The sequence below is a fragment of the Equus przewalskii genome, chromosome 18 (assembly GCF_037783145.1).
Source record: "Equus przewalskii isolate Varuska chromosome 18, EquPr2, whole genome shotgun sequence".
Classification (NCBI taxonomy): domain Eukaryota; kingdom Metazoa; phylum Chordata; class Mammalia; order Perissodactyla; family Equidae; genus Equus; species Equus przewalskii.
Window position 1 is genome coordinate 35,366,025 of NC_091848.1, and position 18,612 is coordinate 35,384,636.

Genomic DNA, 18,612 nt, shown 5'->3' on the forward strand with positions numbered 1-18,612 from the left:
GGAAGAGCCAGCAACGCATACCAGTTGGACCTGCGTTTCCCTGGGTCATGAGTGTTGGGAGACGATTCTCCGCCGGTCTCTCACCTTTCTGCAAGTCTCAGAAGCAGAGGCCCTGACAGCCCTTTGTTCTAGACTAGCTTTTCAAGGATGAACACAGTGAACAGCCTTGGGAGACAGAGATAGTGTCTCCCTGTAGGGCAGAGGGCAGATTTGTTTGCTGTCCAATATAATAAAGATAAGGTTTACCTCTGGGGAAAGGTTGGGCAGGTTTGCTTGAAGCCCCTTAGAAAGATTGGGGTTTCCTAAGGTCAGGTTCCTCAGCTGTGATGCAAACCCACCATGTCACGGAATCCACTTGGGCCTGCCTCTGTGTTGCTCCTGTGGGACTTAGGGGGCAAGGGAAGCCAATGTGAACACGAAGTTCATGCTACATGCTGTGCCTGGAGTAATAAAGTCCTTTGTCTCTGACCCAGGAGTCTCATTTCTTCCGCCAGCATCCATGAAACTGTGGCAGGAGGGCCTTCTCAGTTCTTGACATCAGGTGGATCTATCTTTTCAGCTCAGTGAATGGACTGTGAAGTGATGGTGCTCAGGGCAGTCCAAGAGGGAGCCGGAGGAGAGACAAGGCTGGGGCACTGGGCACCTGGGGGTCTGTCTCAGGAAATACCTGAGCAGGAGGGCAGGTAAGGAAGCTAAAGTTCGCCTAGGGGATAGAAAAAGACCTGATGAATGAGTTTTAGTCAAACCCTGAGGCACTGTGAAGACCAGCCAGGGAGAGCGGGAAACAGAAGAGTAACCCAGGGAGAAGGAAGCCGGGGCAGGAATCCTTCGGGGCAGCATGAGGGCTGGCCTCCTCCCCAGCTGTAGGCCTTCTAAGGGCCTGGGCAGAGCTTCCTGAGGAGGGTGGGAGGTAGCTGTAAAGCCAGAAAGGAAGGGCTTGAAGTCTCCAAGAATCTTTGGGCACCAGAAGGAAGCAGGAAGTCTCCAGCCAAGGTTGTTCATGCAGAAAGCCCGTTCTCCCCAAGGTAATGACTTTCACATTCTGGTCCCACCCATCTTCTCTCTCTCACTCCCCTCCATGAACTCAGAGTCCTCCACCCCAGGTAGAAAATAGAGACACTCACCCCTAGGAAACCCCTAAACACAAGCACCCTCTGCACAAAGCACCCACCTCCCAGCCCAGCAGATGAGAGATGTTGCTTCTTACAAGGGATGCTCTGTCGGCCCCTCAGGCTCTTCTCTGCAATGTTCCTCCTTTCTGAGGTTCCCCCACCCCAGGCAGGCACTTTCTGGATTCCAACCAAGTACCCAAAGGACTTTACTCACATTTGAGGGAATTTGGGTTCATCAGCCACTAGTAATTCTCACATTTCTCATGGTGGCATGCAGGTTGGCAGCATTAAACTACTCACACCCTGCGGAGGGGGCTCTGGTTTCACCTCCTTGTTGTTCTGGTTAACACTCCCTCCACCCCCAGGCCTGGGCTGCATCCACAGGGACTGGAAAACGACTGTCATCCTGTGTCCCAGACTCTGCACACAGAGGCTCTTTCCAGTGGTCCAGGTCTGGCCTGGATGCCTGACTGCAACCTGTCAATCTGCTCGGCATCCCCTCCTGACATCCCCATCTTCTCCTTGCCTCCCTCACCCTCTGTATGCATCTGATGAAAGGCCAGACTTTAGGTCCTGAGAAGGGTACAAAAAGTCATTGTTTCTTTAAAATGCATTGGTCACTTATACAGAAGCACGGTCACCGATATGGATAAAAACACAAGTGAATTTTAATTTTGCCTCTCTTTCCTGCCGAGGGCTGGTGGGGAAAAGAAGGAGAAGCTCTAACCCAAGAACAAGAGTTTGGGTGTTGTGTTCTTAATTCTTCAGGCAAAGTACAGGGGTCTTTACTGTGATGGCATGGGGTGGGGGTGGGGTAGGTCTTTCCTCAGGCTGAGTCCTCTGAAAGCCAGGTCCTTGCCTGCCTCTTGGCAGAGGAACAAACTAACCAATGAGGCAGGTGGCCTCATTGTCTCAGGGTGACCGGGGGTTCGGGGTCAACTGCCCAGACGTGTCAAAGGGGATCAGACACTCAGGGGCTCCCCAGGCAATAACAGTCATGAAAGCTTTTAAAGCATTTTTAAAAAGCCAATCTCACACTTAAATTAGGCTAATAGAATAACCATATATAACATATGCTATTATATCACATATCACAATGAAGTAATTATTGTACAATATATATTCACTATTATGATAAGAGATTAGAGCCTACGCCTAAACTTCGACTAGAGTCGGTTGTGTCCACAGCCCGCAAGCTTTCCCTCCTCTGTGAGACAGTCTAGTGTCAGAATAAGAAATCCCTCAAATCAAAAATATCCTTCCAGGACCCACCTCGCCCTTGTCCTTGCATATTATGCTTTTTAGTTGGTTGATTCAACACTATCGCTTCTGATTCTCAAAACCTCCTTCTCTCAGACAGGCCCCTCTCTCCCAGCGTCTAAACCATAGTCCTTGAAGCACTTACCGACTTGCACAATCATTGCATAAAATGAGCTTCTCAGCATATGATTAACACCAACTCACCTGGTCCAGCCAAGCTGACCATCTCCCAGTTTACCAGGACCCTGGTCGGGGCAGGAGCCTCCTGAGCGCTATAGCTGGGTCTGTCCCCCACCCCTGGCTCCCTATTCACTCAGCAAGAATCATACTGTAACCCCCTCGCTTCCACGAGCTGGTCCCTCCACCCAGAACCCCAGACTCTCGCTCTGAACAACTTTTTGTGTCCCTTTCCATGTCTGCCTTCCCTGGGTGAGGACACTAACATTTACTGAGAACCTTCTATGTGCTAAGCTAATAGGAATTATTATTGCTATTCCCATTGTGCAGATGGGGAGACGAAGGTTCAGCTGGGCGGTCGCTTGTCCACCTATGGGGACTCCAAAGCCCTGTTCTTTTCCCGGAGCACTCACTCTGCAGCCCCTCTCACACCCTCCTTCCCCTGAAGGAGAACCAGCCAGAGATCCTCCCCCAGGCTCATCTCCTGGACCTGGGGCCACATCCTGGGCAGTTAATTTGCACCTGGAACCTCATGGCTAAAGCAGTCTCTAGACCCTGGAAACTGAACCTTCATTTCAGTGGAAACTTCATCTTGGGGTCACTGCACCCACGTGGGACGCAGGCTTGTTACTTGTAATCCTCTTGCCTCCTCCTCCCACCTGCCTCCCAGCTCTCCAGGGCTCCAGGGAGTGTGGGTGGGAGCGGAGGGCTGCGGGCAGGGAACATTCCAAGGGCACCTGAGGAAGTAATTTTGAGGGGGCAGGGCAAGGCGAGGAGTCACATTTTCCGATAAAGGGAGAGTCTGGGATTGCGTATTGTAGGCAGAAGAGAAACCGTCTAGGTCCAGCGCTTCCCCACCTTTCGAGAGCAGGAGTGGTCATCTGGGGGATGGGGGGTTGGCTGACCTGTGGCTGTGGAATGCCCGAAGTCGGGGCGGGGTTAGTTTATTTTTAGGTGTACTGTCCCATCCCTTTCCCCTTGCCCATCCTTACTCTCGTCTCGGGTTCAGCAGGAAATCATGAAGTGCAAGAGCTTCACGCGGCTGCAGCAAGTCCACATTTAAGAGAGCAGGGCTGCAACCATGGGGGGCAGGTGCCATCAGCTCCAGCCGGGCCCTGCTCTCCTCTTGCCACCACTCCAGCCTTCCTTTGGCAGTGGAGGGGCGGTCTCAGGACAGACATAATGGACATAATGAGGCAGGCAGGGCTGGGAGCTCCTGGGTCTGTGGCCTGCCCAGCTTCCTGTAAAGTTTCATCAAGGGATCAGTCTAGTGGTTTCCCTTAATCACCTGGCCTGGCTTGTGACAGTGGTGATGAAGGCAAGTCTTTAGGCATTTCCAGGGCCAGCCCAGGGTGAAGTGGGCTCAGCCTCTGGGCTTCCCTGCAGAGGTCATCATCTATTGTAATGACCCATACACTTACCCTTCCCAGACTTTCTTCAAAGAGTTCCCTCTTTGAGGGGTTGGCTAAGTGTTCCCTCAAAATTCACGTCACCAAGAACCTCAGGATGCCACCTTATGTGGATATAGTCTTTGCAGATGTAATCAGTTAAATTAAACTGAGGTCATACTGGATTAGTGGGCACTACTCCAGTGACTCATGTCCTTAGAAGAAGAGAAAACAGACACAGACACACAGGGAAGAAAATGGTCATGTGATGAAGGAGGCAGAGGTTGGAGTGATGCAGCTGCAAGCCAAAGAAGGCCAAGGATGCCAGCAACCACCAGACGGATTCTTCCCTAGACCCTTTGAGGGGCCATGTTCCTACCAACACCTTGATTTAGGACTTCTGGCCTCCAGAACTGTGAGAAAATAAACTTCTGTTGTTTTTAAGCCACCAAATTTGTGGTACTTTGTTATGGCAGCCTTAGGAAACGAACACAGAAATCCCCTTAGATTGAGCTCAGTGAGCTTCCTCCATGGCCCAACATACACCCAGACCTCAGGGCCACAGACCCAGAGGGCCTGTCATTAAATGCCTCCTCCCATGTCTACATCCGTCTAGATTGTGACCCTGTGAGGGCAGGGCTGTGTCTTGCTCATCTCAGTGCCTGGCACACAGGTTCATGGAGTAACTTGGCTGTTAGAGTGCCAGGCTGACCCTCCTTCTGAGTTCTGACCCTCCACTGTACAGCGGGGCACGGGGCTTGCTGGGACTCCTGGCTCTGCTCCCCTTCTCTCCCTTTGGCCTTCCCTTCCATCTTTGGCTGGTTCCTCTCCCCAGTGAGCAGGGAGAGGGAGAGGAAGCCTCACTCCCCAGCTAGGTTTTGCTGTTACTGCTCCAGGACCATTTCCATTTTCTTCTGCCCTAACCCTCTAAGTGCCCCTCCTCTCCCTTTCTCTTTCAAAATCCTTCTGGATCACTTTCTCTAGAATATTCACCTGGGCTATGTTCAAGGCTCAGATATGCAAATGAGAGGCCTGGCAGTTAGTAATGACTCATGGCTGGGAGCCCACCCAGGAAAGTGTCCTTCAGTGATTCCACCTGTTTCCCAACCCACCTATAGAGTCCTTAACCCACCCATCACTTTTAGCTCATCTGAGTACACGAGTAATTATTCCATGTTAATTTTGCCTCCACCATTACACTGTCAGCGTAAGAGATTTAATGGACCCTAAGTGTCCAAGAATATGCCCCACGTGCTGTAGACTTAGCTAATTCATGTTCATTCACTTCCTGCTGTAGGATAAGGAAGGTCAGAGTGGCCTAGCAAAACATACCAGGCCTGATTCTAGCTTAAGGAAATGAGCCTAAATATACAATGACCTTTAGGCACAAAGAATGTCATCTCTGCCTTACTTGTAATAGAGATGACTATGAATAACCCAAGCGTACAACCTAATTAATTTACAGTGGCAGCCCACTCAATGGGATATTATACACTCCTTAAGAATATGCGAATGAAGTGTTTGTAACAACAGAAGGAAATGTTTAGGTTTAAAGTTCCTTAAGCGGTAGAGCAGGAATCCAAATTTTATCTATAATATGATAGATTAAAACTATGTATATGAGCTACTCATGGGGAAGAGGCTAGAAATCTATCAATGTACTGAGAGGCTTTTCTTGGGTGGTGAAACATTGATGATGTTTTTCTTTTCTCTACTTGTAAGTATTTTCCATTTCTTCTATAAGGAGCATGAATTACTTTCATAACAGGAAAAAAACCACAACTAGTAACCTTTATTTTAAAGGACTATTTTAGGCCTCAGCTGGGCTCTCTGTCAGGACTCTGCGTTGGAGATCTCTTCCTGCTGCCCTGTCCGAGAGGACAGTCTATCACTGTTCGGTGCCCATCGTGACAACATTTACTGGGTGTTGCCTGTGGACAGAGCCTTCGACTGGGGCCAGTGGTTCTGACTGGGGTGCTAGGAGTAGCAAAGACCACTTAACATTAACGTGAGAGGCAGAACGTGCACTGGAGACATGGGGTCAAGGCCAGCATCTGCCACTTACGAACTGCGTGAACTTGGACACTCCCTTCTCTCCAGGCCTGCACCTCTTCCTTGGTAGAATGAGAAGTGTGGACCACATGATGGCCAAGGTCTCTTCCAGTTCTAAAATTACGTTGAGATTTTTTTTCTTTCAGAATTTAAAAAGGGAAGCCTAACTTAAGACACAGACAGCAAATCTAGCATCCTGGTGCTGGGTTTTTGACTTTCACTGTTGCTAACTTCCTGGCCTTGGTATTCTTCTCCTTAAAGTTGAGTGAATGGAAAAACTTAGATTCCTGGACCTTAAGTCAGTACTGCCCCTTCACCCCTGCCTATGCATTCAGGGGGACCCTCCTTCCTGGGGACCCCAAGCCAGGAGGATGTTGCTTGAATAGGCCCCCCTCTGCCTTGGAGGTAAAATGAGAAGGGAAATGAGCTAATTGGTGTGAAAATGCTCGGCAGTTTTAGAGAAAGGGGCTGAGAAACCCAATCCTGGGAGAATGACGGGGGCCTTTGTGTGGCCCAAATGCCAGGGCCCCTGATTTCACCAAAGCCAGCCTGGGAGCCGTCATCACCTTGGCTCCCTCCTCTGCGGTGGCACTGACACCAACACACAACACTCTCCTGTTGAGGGTCCCGTCATGGGCCCCCAGCATCAATTCCGTTGGTCTTTATCTTTTGTAGTGTGAGAATGTTGTGTTTGCAAGCAGGTCACACACTTCTCATGGACAGGACTGTGCACTGGAGGGTAACAGGCCCCCCAGGCTCACACACCCTCTTGGTGAACGATTGAGTATGGAACTTGGTGTTGTACAGATCTTGGTGCGAACCCCAGCTCAGAGGATCAGTTTCCATGTCTGTGAAATGGTCATCCTCTTTTAAGTGAGCGTCTCAGGTTGGGTCCTTCTGGAAGCAAAAGCTGAGATGGAGTGAAATGAAAAGGTTTACTAGGGAGTAATACCTATGAAAAGAAAAGGGAGGAGGCAGGACTGGGCAGGGGGAGCTGGCAGAGCTGACAAATTCTCAACGTGCCTGTTGGCCCTGCGCCAAGCTCTGGGGACAGACTGCCTGTTAGAAGAATTCCACAGACGGGGGAGGGGGCATAGCCAGGACCTTGCACTGCTGCCTTGCTCAGTCATTGTCCCAACTGTCACCCCGAGATGAGCATGATGTTGGCTTGAAACTGGGGTGCGCCCTGAAGGAGCGAACAGCTGGATACTGTCAACTATTGCTCTCCTTGCAGCTGGACAGCGAATCCTTTCTTAAAGGCATATCTCCGTGTCTGCCTTGGGGAAGTAACATAGTTCAGCCCAGAGTAAGCACTCGATGCATATTAACTCCCTTCTTTTGCTTTGGAACCAGGCAGATCTAGGCTCAGATTCCACATTTGTGACTTACTGGGTGACCTAGGACAAGTGTGATCAGGGCGTTAGTGTTCTCCAGTTTCACTTGATCACCCAACCTGGGCCATGACTCAGTGATGACGAGAGCACATATTTACCTCCCTGAACCTCAGTTTTCTCACATGTGAAATGGGGAGGATGGTATGCACCCCACAGGGTAACGGAGACATGTACCGGGCCCGGCACTCCAGTTGCAAGTCTTTTTATTCAAGACTTAGTAAGTTAGACTTAATACATGCTCGACTTCCTGCCCCATCTCAGTCTGGGTGTCTTAAGTCTGACCAGAAGGAACTTTATTAGCAGCAAGAGAGTCTATTAGGGCACAAATTCTATGGCGGTAAGCAATTTTAGGGGGTCCCCAAAAAACCAGGGCCTCCCACTTTGGTTAGCTTAGAAGAGAAATGTCCTCTTAAGATATTGGCTTCGCTGCTCAGGACCCAAGCTGTGTCTGTTTAAGCCAAGTCTGTGTCTTCCTTCCATGTGTCTTCCTTGCTCCAATTTACTTATACCCCAAGTCAAGACTGAGCTCTCTTGCCCCCCCTACCCCATGGAATATCAACTTAAACTTCGTCTCAGATTCCTGCGCCTAGGTGAAACCAGCAGTCTGCGGGCCTAGGAGGTCTCCACCAGACAGAACTCAGAGAATCCACTCCTTTCCTCCCCTGTTACTCACCCCTCTCAATTTCCATCAGATGCCTTGGGAGGGGAGAAGGAAGGACAAGCAGATAAAGAGAGAGACATTTGTCACAGAGACCTAGAAGCATCTCAACTCTGGAAAATGGGCAAGTTGAGAAGGAGCTAGGCTCAAAGGGAAAGGAGAAGGGAACTGGAGGAGGGCAGGAGAAGATGACTTAGATGTGTACATGCTAATATCCTAAAACCCGGCAGGGACTCAGGAAAGACTGGTATGAACATGGGCCTGAAAATTCTTTTCCAGACTCCTCCTTATCTCCTGGCTTCCTTGTTCCTTTCTACCTTCAGGGATGATGTCAGGATGAAATGAGGAGCCAAGAACCTCCACAGGTGTCTTAACATTTATAAGGCACTGTAACATGTATGAGCTCATTTCAGTCTCAAAACCTTCTGGGTAGGTGCTATTTGACAAAGATTCTTTGCTTAGCCAAACTTTAGTCAGGCTTCTAAACCTTCTTCTAGACCCATCTGTGTACTTTCTTGTAAAATCCAGCTTTAGCAAGAATCCTACTAAGTCACTTTGGCAAGAGTGCCCCATCCTCAATATCTGATCACCCTCCATGTCCCAGGTTCTGCATCTGCCAGTAGCCCTGGGTGATGTCTGATCACCCTGGCCTGTCTTCAGCAAAATGTCCTATTAGGTCAGTTGAACCAGAATCCCCCTCACTCCTGATGTTTTCACTTAGTCATTTTCCATCCACTGACCCCCACCCTGCTCCTTACCTATCAATTCCCACTTGCCGGCGCTGTATTCAGAGCTGAGCCTGGTTCTACACCGAGGTCCCTTTCACCCTATTGCAATAGTCCCTAGTAAAATCTGTCTTTACCACTTTAACTACTCTCCAGCTCTGGTTTTTCATTGACATATTATCCCTATTTTATAGAAGAGGAAAACAAGGCTCAAAGAGGTTGTGACTTGCCTTGGGTGGCCGAACTGGGATTCAAGTCCAGGTGTCCAGATAGCCAGTTGGAGTCTTGGCCCCCACAGTAGCCTCTGGAGAATGTTCTGCGCCTCTGGCTTTCCTTGCCCTGGAAGGTGGGAGGTTATCTGTGTGAGCTCAACAAGATGTCGAACTCTTCCTTTGATCTAACCTGGGATGCTTTTTCCTCCTCTATAGATGGGAAACTGTAGTCCAGAGAGTGTCACCAAACAAAACACACACCGAGTTAACAGGGAGAACTCGTGAGCAAGAACTGACACAGACAAGTGATTAAGAAGGCCAAGACAGACCTGGTGGCTATGTGATTTCTCTTCAGTGCTATCTTCCTCCCATCCTGTCCAGCTGCTCTCTGCCTGAATTCCTTCTTACCTTTGTGAGTTTCCTGCTTCCAGGAAATAATGGGATCAACTCACCCATAAAGAGGAGAGGGACAGATGGAGGGACCATGCTACCCCTCTGTAGTATCTGTGTTATACCTGGAAGGTCCAACCATTGGGCTTTGGCTATAATTGGACTTTTTGTTTCAGAAAGCAAGTTTCCAACATGGTGGTGGAGCCTTCATGGTCCTCTGAGATGGCACCACAGTGCCAGCTGTCTATTCCTCTTTGGGCAAGGCTGGCTCTGCCTGGGAATGTGGAAATGCCGATTCCTCCTCCTGGGCTGTGTGGTGTCTGAGAGCCTGAGCTCCCTGCTCTGGGACCAATCACTCCACAGACCCCATACTCAGGGAATCAAGTCTTGAGGAGCCAGAAACAGGGCTTCGTGCTGTGGCAGAGTGTGGAGGAAGATCTCCGTGGTTTTCCTTTGCAGAGCTGCATCAGCCGCATTCTCTCACCCTCAAACTCTGCCGAGCTCACCCTGTCTGTGGTTCCCGTCCCTTCCTGGTCGTGCCTGTGAGTCCCATGAGATCAAACTGGGATGACCGGAGCTCCAAGGTCTCCAGGAGCAGTCCCCACTTCCTCATGGGGTCACAATGACCTTTCCCCAGGTTCGACCCTCAACCTCACTACCCATCCCAGATCCCTCAAGCTACTTTCCCAGGTTGCCTCAGGATATCTGGACCCTGGCTCTGTGCTCCCTCTCCTGGAAAGAAGACATCCACCTTTTGGTGAGGGTCTACCACGGCCTGGCACGGAGCAGATATTCTAAGCCCAGCACTTCTTTCCAAAGGTTGCACACAGGGTATTTGTGATTCCTATCTCTCACCGCATGTCGTTGGCCCCAGTCCCATGTTTCTTAGAGTCTCCTCAAATCTCACTCTCTGTCCTATTCAGACAGTTCCAAACTCACCCCCTCTTGGCCCTTTTCTATCCCATCTCCCCTGCCCTTTCTTCTGAAATGACCCAGCTGCCTCCCACCGCAGCGGTTCAAAGCTCGGCAGGACAAGGGCAGCCCCTGGGGAGAGAGGAGAGGGCCCAGGATCCCAGCAGGAGGGTGGCCCATTCATTTCCAGGGTGCCCTAGTTTCTATCGCCAACCTCCCCATCCCTCCCCCTGCTTGGCTCAGGCTGACTAGCCGCAGAGCAATGGGTGTTTCAGTGTTTTTTTTTCCTGGTGGGGGAAGAGGGTGGAGATTGAGGAAAGAAAAGACGGGGCAATGATGATTGGCACCGGGCCCCGCCCTCTTTTGTCCTCTTCCCCTGGTACTCTGGCCCCTCAGGGAAATGCACCTATTTCAGGCCAGCAGCTGGTGGGGACAGGTTCACCTCTGCTCCTCGCACCACTGCTTCTGTGCTGAAGAGCTTCCCCTGGGGAGCCTGAGGGACTCTTTCTGGAGCCATGAGGGGAGCCCATTGGAGGAGGGTCCCCTGGCTGTTCCTGAGCTGCTTATGTTCCTGCCTCTTTTGGCCAGTGGTCCTGGGTAAGTGACGCACCTGGGGCAGCATTCTGGGAGCCGAGGGTGACTGCTGTCAGGGAGCCCATCAGCGGAGCTGGGGCCTTTGTCGTGGAGAGAGAGATGAAAGGACAGAGATGGGACAAGATGGAAGAGAGAGAGAGGGAGAATGCTACAGAGACAGAGAAAAGAGGAGACAGAGACAGAGAGAAGCAGAGAGATGTCTGGGGGACAAGAGTGGCCTGGTTTTTGGAAACCCATCGGGGGAACCAGGCCTATTTTGTGGAGAGAAAGAGACAGTAGGCAGAACTGTAGAGAGAGTTGAAGAGAGATACTGACACAGGAAAACAGGAAAGCTGGGTGACAGAACTGGAAGAAAAATGTGTATAAAGATGTAGAGTTAGAAGAAAAGACAGGTGAGGAACGGATGAACCAAAGCAAAATAGACACAGAGAAAATCAGAACAAACAGGCAGAACCGAAAGGAAGGAAGCAAGGAAGGAAAGAGGCAGACTGGCTCTGAGAAACAAGGCAAGGACTAGAGAGCAGCTGAGATGCGGGCAGTAGCTTCTTGCCTTGGCTCATTGGCTCAAGCCCTCAGGGCAGGGCTCATAGCCCCGTGTTGGGTGTTGGCCTTGGCTTCCTACACACGCCACCTCCCCTCTCTGTAAGGAGCTGGGGGGTGGGGAAGGAAGCAAGGCCTGTCGGAGAAGTTCCCCCTGCGTCGCCCAGTCCTTTCCCCACCACCTTCCAAGCTGCCCCTCTGGCTCCAGGACCAGGGTTCATTCTGTATTTCTGAATGTCTGAGTCTTCTCAGAGGCTCTGGGGCCCAGGAGAGGGTGAGGGGTCAGGAGCCCAAACCAAGATACAACAATCACAGCTCCTTCCCCTCCTCAACAGGCCTGGGAGGCTTTCACCCAAGGCATCATTTCACGGGGAGAGCGTCGGAAAGAACACACTCTCTTAGGAGAGTGAGAGACACATGCCAGTGAAGTGGAATATTCCGCCCTCCTTGAAAGGTTTAAGGGCTTGGCTAAGGGCAAATAAAATGACCATCGCCTCCCCACCCTCCCAGCACAGCCTCCCCCCACGCCACCCCCCAGCCCCACCCACTCATTACACACTAAGGAAATGGAGGCTGGAAGGAGCCTTCAGAGGCTGCAGCGGCCAGCCACTCAAGGTCTTGTCCTGGGGGTAAAATATAGAGCTGTGGAAGAAGGAGTGTCTCTGGGAGTCATGACCATGGACAATGGGGAGAATGTGGCTTGGATTTAGGGGCCCTGGGGCCTAGTTTTGGTTTTGCGCTAACTGATCTGGTCCCTGTGACCAGGCCCTATTGTATCTCTCTCAAGGCCTTGGTTCCCCTGTGTAAAAAGCTGGGTGGTGAACGGTGTGACCTCTGTTCCCTAAGTTCTTAAGTTTTGATGTTCTGTGATTTAAAGTCAACACGAAAAGTGTTCGGTACCAACTCCGCACTCAGCCCTGCGTTAGGGTCATCAAGCTCAGGAGGAGCCAGGAAATCTGTGGAAAGGAGCCCAAAGGGGCAAGAACTTGGGTGAGAGCAGGCAAGGAAAGCCAAGGGGGTGAGCGATAGGGTATGCGCGAGAGAAGGGGCAGAGGACCATGAAGGTGGAAGGGAGCCCCCAAGATGACCCTGAGGAAGTGCAGGAACATCCTGAAGCTCTGAGTCCTGTGCATTGTTGGGGGATAAAATGGAGCAGGGCTAGGAAAGGAGGTGGGAATGGGATGGGAGGTGGTTTCCCAAGCATCTGATTGAGCTTCATGAGGACTTGGAGGGAAAAGTAGTCTCCACACCTGCCTGGGGGAGCTTCTGGGAAAGTGGAAACTGGTCCATCCTGTTCCCTTGGATCCCTGACGGGGGCTTATGGGTGACCTGCCTATATTTGAATCCAGAGCCTGTTTCCACACTTGCTGCCAGCAGCCTCGTCCAGACCTGGGTCATCCCTGGAGCAGGTGTCAGAGCCTCTGCCCAGGCCAGAGGGAGGAACTCCGGGTTTCCACCTAGGCACTGCAGTGGTAAGGGCTTCCTTAAGGAAAAGCCCTGGCTCTTGAAGGAGAAAGGGAAAAGGAGGATGGACAGGGATGGGCTGGATAGGGAGCCAGTGGAAACTCAGTGGCTACTGGTGGCTCCTGGCAGGAATGACTCACAAGGCAACCCTGATTCCATGCCCTACTGCAATGAAACTGGGTCAAAGTAAGCCTCAGTCTCCAACACTATCAGTGGCCCAGTAACCGAGGGGCTGTCGCCCTGCGCGGCCACTGGGAGTTCACCTGGTAGTAGTGAGTACAGGACAGGAGCGGTCCACAGTCCCAGAGGGCCCCAAAGGGATGGGTCTCCTGCTGTCCCTCTCTCACAGAACCTCCAGTCTGTCTGTCGGTTTGGGAGAGGACTAACCAACTAGCCACAGAGGGCACCAAAACCCTCTGCAGGCCATCAGCTCCCGCCCCCGGCCCAGGAAACCCTCACTGTGCTTGGGGACACCCAAAAGGAGAGAATCCCTGAAGAACAGGTCCTGACAAGAAAATCAATCAAATTTAGGCCAGCGGCTCAACAAAATGTACAGCAAAGAGGAGGAACTTGAGATCAGAAGGCCCCATGTTCATGTTGCCATTTACCAGCCCAGGAAAGGTGAGACGAGTCCCTTTAGCTGGGTGTCTTCATCGGCAAAATGAGTCAAATGGGAAGTGGCTATTTCCTAGGGTTGTGGTGAGGGTAAAATGAGGTAGTCTCTGGAATAAAGTCGAAGAGTCGTAAAGTTGGTTTGAGAGAGAAATCATTCCATTTCAGAGCTGGGGAGATGGGAAGTGAGGAGGGGGATGGAGCCAGACATGGAGCGGGCACCTCTCTTGGCTCAGAGGCATTTTCATTTATCCAAGGATCCTTGAGTCTCTAAGAAGCCACCTCGTCCTTCCTGTGGGTTTGCAAGGGCCAGCTTGGTTTATTCAGAATGTAGTTTATAAAGCGTGAACAGATCCTAAATGCCAGCTCTGCCATCGGGCAAAGGCCCTGCTCGAGCTGATCCCACCACTTCATGGTTCCTTGCCCAGCAATCTCCTCCCCGCCCCTGGTTTCTGGGCTCGGCTCCGGAGGCAGAGGCTGTCCTGGCGGTATTTGACACGGGAGTGATTTAAGCCTTCATTGCCAGGAGAGGCCAAGAAGTGGCTGGTCTTTTACGTGCTCACGCAAGTGGTTTGCTACCCTGTCTGTTCCCTGGTTTCATGGCACCGTGAGATGCCTCAGATAGGCACATCACACAGCTCACAAAGCCACTTCTCCAAAGGCCAGGACCAAAGAGGTTATAGGCCATCTCTCCTCGCAGTTCCAACGTTTCTCCTCGAGTGTTCATCTTTCCTTCTACTAGGCTGAATTCGTGGCAAGCAGATACTTAGTCCTTACTTCCCAGCAAAGCGTCAAGGAGTTGAGTTGAAGTGAATTCAGTTTGTTGGCACTTCATTGAGGTTTAAACACTCAACGTTTTCCTTGAGACTCTGAAGAGGCCCCAGGATCTGAGTGCCTGTCTGTGTTTGTGCACGAGGCCTCTACAACCGTGGCCATGTTCAGATGGAGCGTTAGGGTTAGGCTTGGGTTGTGGGCAGCTCGGTTCTCCAAGTACGCATTTTTGAGTTCTGCATAGACATCTATCCTCTCTTTAAATACTCCCAAATAAAACTGCAGTTTGAGTTCCAAAAATCCTGCTGACTGGGTTTTGGGGAATTCAGAATAGGAAAGAGTTTAGAGTTATTCATTCACTTGCTAAATTTCTGCTTGTGCCAAGTGCTCTGCACACAAAGATGAATAAGTCATGGTTGCTGCCTCCAAAGCCTGTTTAAGGTCACATAGCCCATAAGAAGGGCAGCTGGGACCAGAAGCCATATCTCCTGATTCCTTGTTCACTAGGTTTGCCTTGCAGCACAAAACTGCTTACAAACAAATCTCTAAACCAACACAGCCCATTGAGGGAGGAAGAGCAGAAGCTGAGATATTCATCCATTCATGCGTTCACTCATTCATTTATACATTTGTTAATTAAACAAGTATTTAAGGAGTGCCTACCTTGTAGCTAACATTGTTCTAGGGCAGCACTGCGTGTACACAGTGAAACTGGAACAGACAGGGCGTAGCCTCCTGGAGCTGGGATCTAGTATCAGAGGGAGAGAAAATAATTACTGCAAAATTCCCAACTACAAATGTGGTGCTATGGTGAGCAAGTATTATGGTGAGAGTAAAATAGGGAGACCTCGTTTAGATTAGTAAGTCCAGAAAGGCCTCTCTGAGGAAGTGCTGTACATTTGAGCTGAGAACTAAACACCAAGTAGTAAGCCAGGTGGGGGGAAGATGTGCAGAGTGAGGAGAGAGCTTGGCCCTTTGGAGGACTTTAAAGAGGTAGGCAGGTGCTAGATCATGCAGGGCCTTGTAAGCTGTGGAATTGATTATGGATTTTAGGGAACTAAAATGGGTAGACAGTGAGGGGTTTTGGTAAAGGAGCGATGTGATCAGATTTGAACTCTGGATATCGTTCTGGATATTGTGGAGGAAGATGGATTGAAAGGGGGCAAGGGTGAAATGAGAGGTCAGTTAGGAGCTGGCTGCAGATGTCCAGGCAGAAGATGCTGTGGCTTGGCCTGGTGGTAGCAGTGGAGGTCTGGGAAGGGAATGGAGCAGCAGGCAGAGGTTCTACCCTGATAAGGACACGGTCACAGGATTGCTGCCTTTGCTGGGATCTCAGAACTTTGTAGAGACCAAGATACCAGGCAGCGCAGAGTGCCATTTACTGAGCATAGGTACTGAGCCCTTTACATAGGTTACCCCACTGATGTTACTATTATCTACCATCATCCCGCTTTTATAAATAATGCCTCCAAGACTCAGAGAAGTCAAGTAACTTGCCCAAGTCATACAGCAAATGTTGGTCAGTTTGACTCTAGAATTCACGCTCTTAACCACTCCATGGCTTTGTCAGATTCTGCTGTTTCTTGTCCATGTCAGGCTCAGAAAGGACCTTGCTAGGGGGTGTCAGAAGTGCCATGTCTGTCAGGAATCACAGCTAAAACAACCAAGCAAATACCAAATCACAACAGTTACTCCAGTACCACTTTCCCACTTCATTCTCTTCTTCCACAAGTCAAAGACCAGCTGGCCTGTGATCTGAGGGAACTGGGGTATCGGAAAAGTCACTGGCATCATTACAGCTTTCTCAAGCACTTCTTCCTTTTCCTCCTCCGTAAATGGAGCCATCTCCTTTGAGCTGACCTCAAAAATTCCAGTCAATAACACAGAGGAAAATAATTTAGAATCCACCTTTCACAGTTGGCTCCAAGGCAGGAATCGTCTCTCTCCTTTCCAACTATACCCACTGAAGTCACACCCAGACGCTGCTTAGCCACAGGGCTTTCTTCACCTTGGACATCACCACAGGTCATTTGATACAATTTCTCCCACCGTCTGGTGTGGCAACACCAAGGTTACCCTGGTGATAACCCCAGAAGCTCCAGAACCAAGCCAAGAAACATCAAACTCTAGCTTTGACCATATGCTCACCAGCACAGCACCAACTTTCTTTTTCCCCACACCTTCCTCTTCTCAGAAGTTCAGTTTCCAGCCTCTACCACCTTGGTTTTGGAGCTCGGCTCTCCCTGGCTCCTATCCAAGGCAGGCACACCCTTGAGCCTAGCTTTGCCCCCAGGAGTTTGGCTATCTTCTGCCACAATGGTGGTCCCACCTCCCAGGCTGCAACCATCGTGTTGGCTTCCTCCTGGCCCCGGGACCACCGTGACAGTCATAGGAAAACAGGTGCAACCTCACCCTCTCTCCAACCTCAGCTGAAGGAACCAAAGACCAGGGGATGGGGACACGAGTTCATTTATTCAACAGATGTCTGTGAAGTAATTCCTGTATGCCAGCCACTGTTCCAGGTGCTGGAGATATCATGAGATCAGTTATCCTAAGGGCATTTTGAGTTAGTGTCTTTCCCCATCTTGAATTCTAGGAACAATGGAGGAAAACTACTTGGCCAACACACCACTGGTCAGTTTCTGTTTGCTGACACAACACTGGTCACAGTTTCTGTTTCCTCTAAAATAACAGCAGGAACACAAACCATAGCTACCACCTCTGTTGTCACCTGTCACAGTCCCTACAGCAGTGGCTCCAACAGCCATCACATCCATCATCTCACACCAACCCATTGTCTTTGAGGGACAGCTCTGGGAAATTTTCAGCTCCCAAACCCTGACTACAGAGGAGCAGAAGCCTGAAATCACTCACAGCCGAGGAACCGCTCAGAAATTTCAGTCTTTAGTCACCAAGAATTTCTGAGGGAACAACAGAGTCTTCATCCTCAGTCGTGGAAAGTGCAGACCCAGCTGCACGTGAGCAACGGTTCCCATGACATGCTCCCCCCTCTCTGAGAGGGGCTGAGGCTGCATCCCGAACCCCATTTACCGTGATGAGCATGGGGGCTCTGCTGGTTCTAAGGCTGATACAACTCAAATGGCCTTGGCTCCCTACACAGGGTGGCAAGGCCAGTGTTCTGCCTCCCTGCTCCAACTTATCACACCTTTCAGGGCACCTGCTGCTCATCCATGAGTCAGTTTTCTCTTCAAGGCTATCCTTCCACTTGGGTGCTTTCCTCGGCTCTACACTGACCTAGGCACAGCCTGGCAAAGAGCCCCACCAATCAGGAAGTAACAGCAGAAAAGTGAAACTTTGTGGATGTGGCTCATGGGTTCCTCACCTCCAGTTCCAGGAATAACTCAAGACAAATAGACCAGGCTCTAAGAATAACCCTCTGCCGGCAACGCATGCGTGCACACAAGACACAGGCTTTGTTTTCTCTTCAGGGAGTGACTTTGCCACTCTGTGGGAAGGTTATCTCCCACCAGTCATCACCACTTCTGTCACCACTCCTTTACCTGAGTCAACAACACACCCATCCCCTCCTTATACTTGTGGAGTCACCAGAGGCCCACACAGGAGAAACGTTGCCTGTCAACACCATTAACCTTGCCAACCTGCATCCCTCACTGGACTCGGACAACTGCTGGACATCTCCCACCAGTTGCAGTTCAAGGGAGAAAACTAACTGCCTTGCTGAGAGCTCTCTGACTGCAGTGGTAGAAGAGAAATCTAGAAGGTTCCAGGACTCAGAGTGAGGAATGCCCCACATCAGTGCCAGCTGTGGTGCCCTCACTGTCCCTGGATGCAGATTCTTCCTCTGAGAGAACTTCTTAAAAACTATCCATTTTAGGCAACACCACACACATATTCTGACAGCAGTCATGTCACCCCAAGCAGTCAACAGCCATCACAACTCACTCTGACATCATCACAGAAAAGGAAACACCAGGAAAATTGGCAGAAATAGCCTGGTGTTACATCATTTGCTCCCGAAAATATGGCAGACTTGTCCTCAGGCTCAGACTAGTCTACATGTAGCAGGCCAAGAACTTGGAACAAGTCAGTCACTATTTCTCTATCCTTTACTTCAGCTCTCTTGAAGTCGGGTTAGAAGAGCCCAAACTGTGGCGAGGTCATGCACTTGACAACAGTCGCACAGCGGCGCAGAGCTCACACTCTCCAAGCTTTGACTCTTACCTTTGAGTTCCAGCCCTGTCACTTATGAAGTATGGAAAGTGGGGCAAGTCACTTAGCCTCTCCAAATATCAGCTTTCTCATCTGTGAAAAGGGGGTACTATAAACTAAGAGAAACTGTAAAGCACTATACAGATATGTGGCATCAACA

The 18,612-nt window shown here is 50.5% G+C and overlaps 1 protein-coding gene across 1 annotated transcript in view; it reads left to right on the top strand.

The window, feature by feature from the left end:
- The first annotated feature begins 10,691 nt into the window (after positions 1-10,691).
- LOC139077123 (serine-rich adhesin for platelets-like) overlaps positions 10,692-18,612 on the top strand; it is a 29,096-nt gene continuing 21,175 nt past the window's right edge. The window contains exon 1 of the mRNA XM_070583536.1: positions 10,692-10,877. Coding sequence (XP_070439637.1) covers positions 10,796-10,877 — 82 coding nt within the window. The 5' untranslated portion in view covers positions 10,692-10,795. The remainder of the gene's footprint in view (positions 10,878-18,612) is intronic.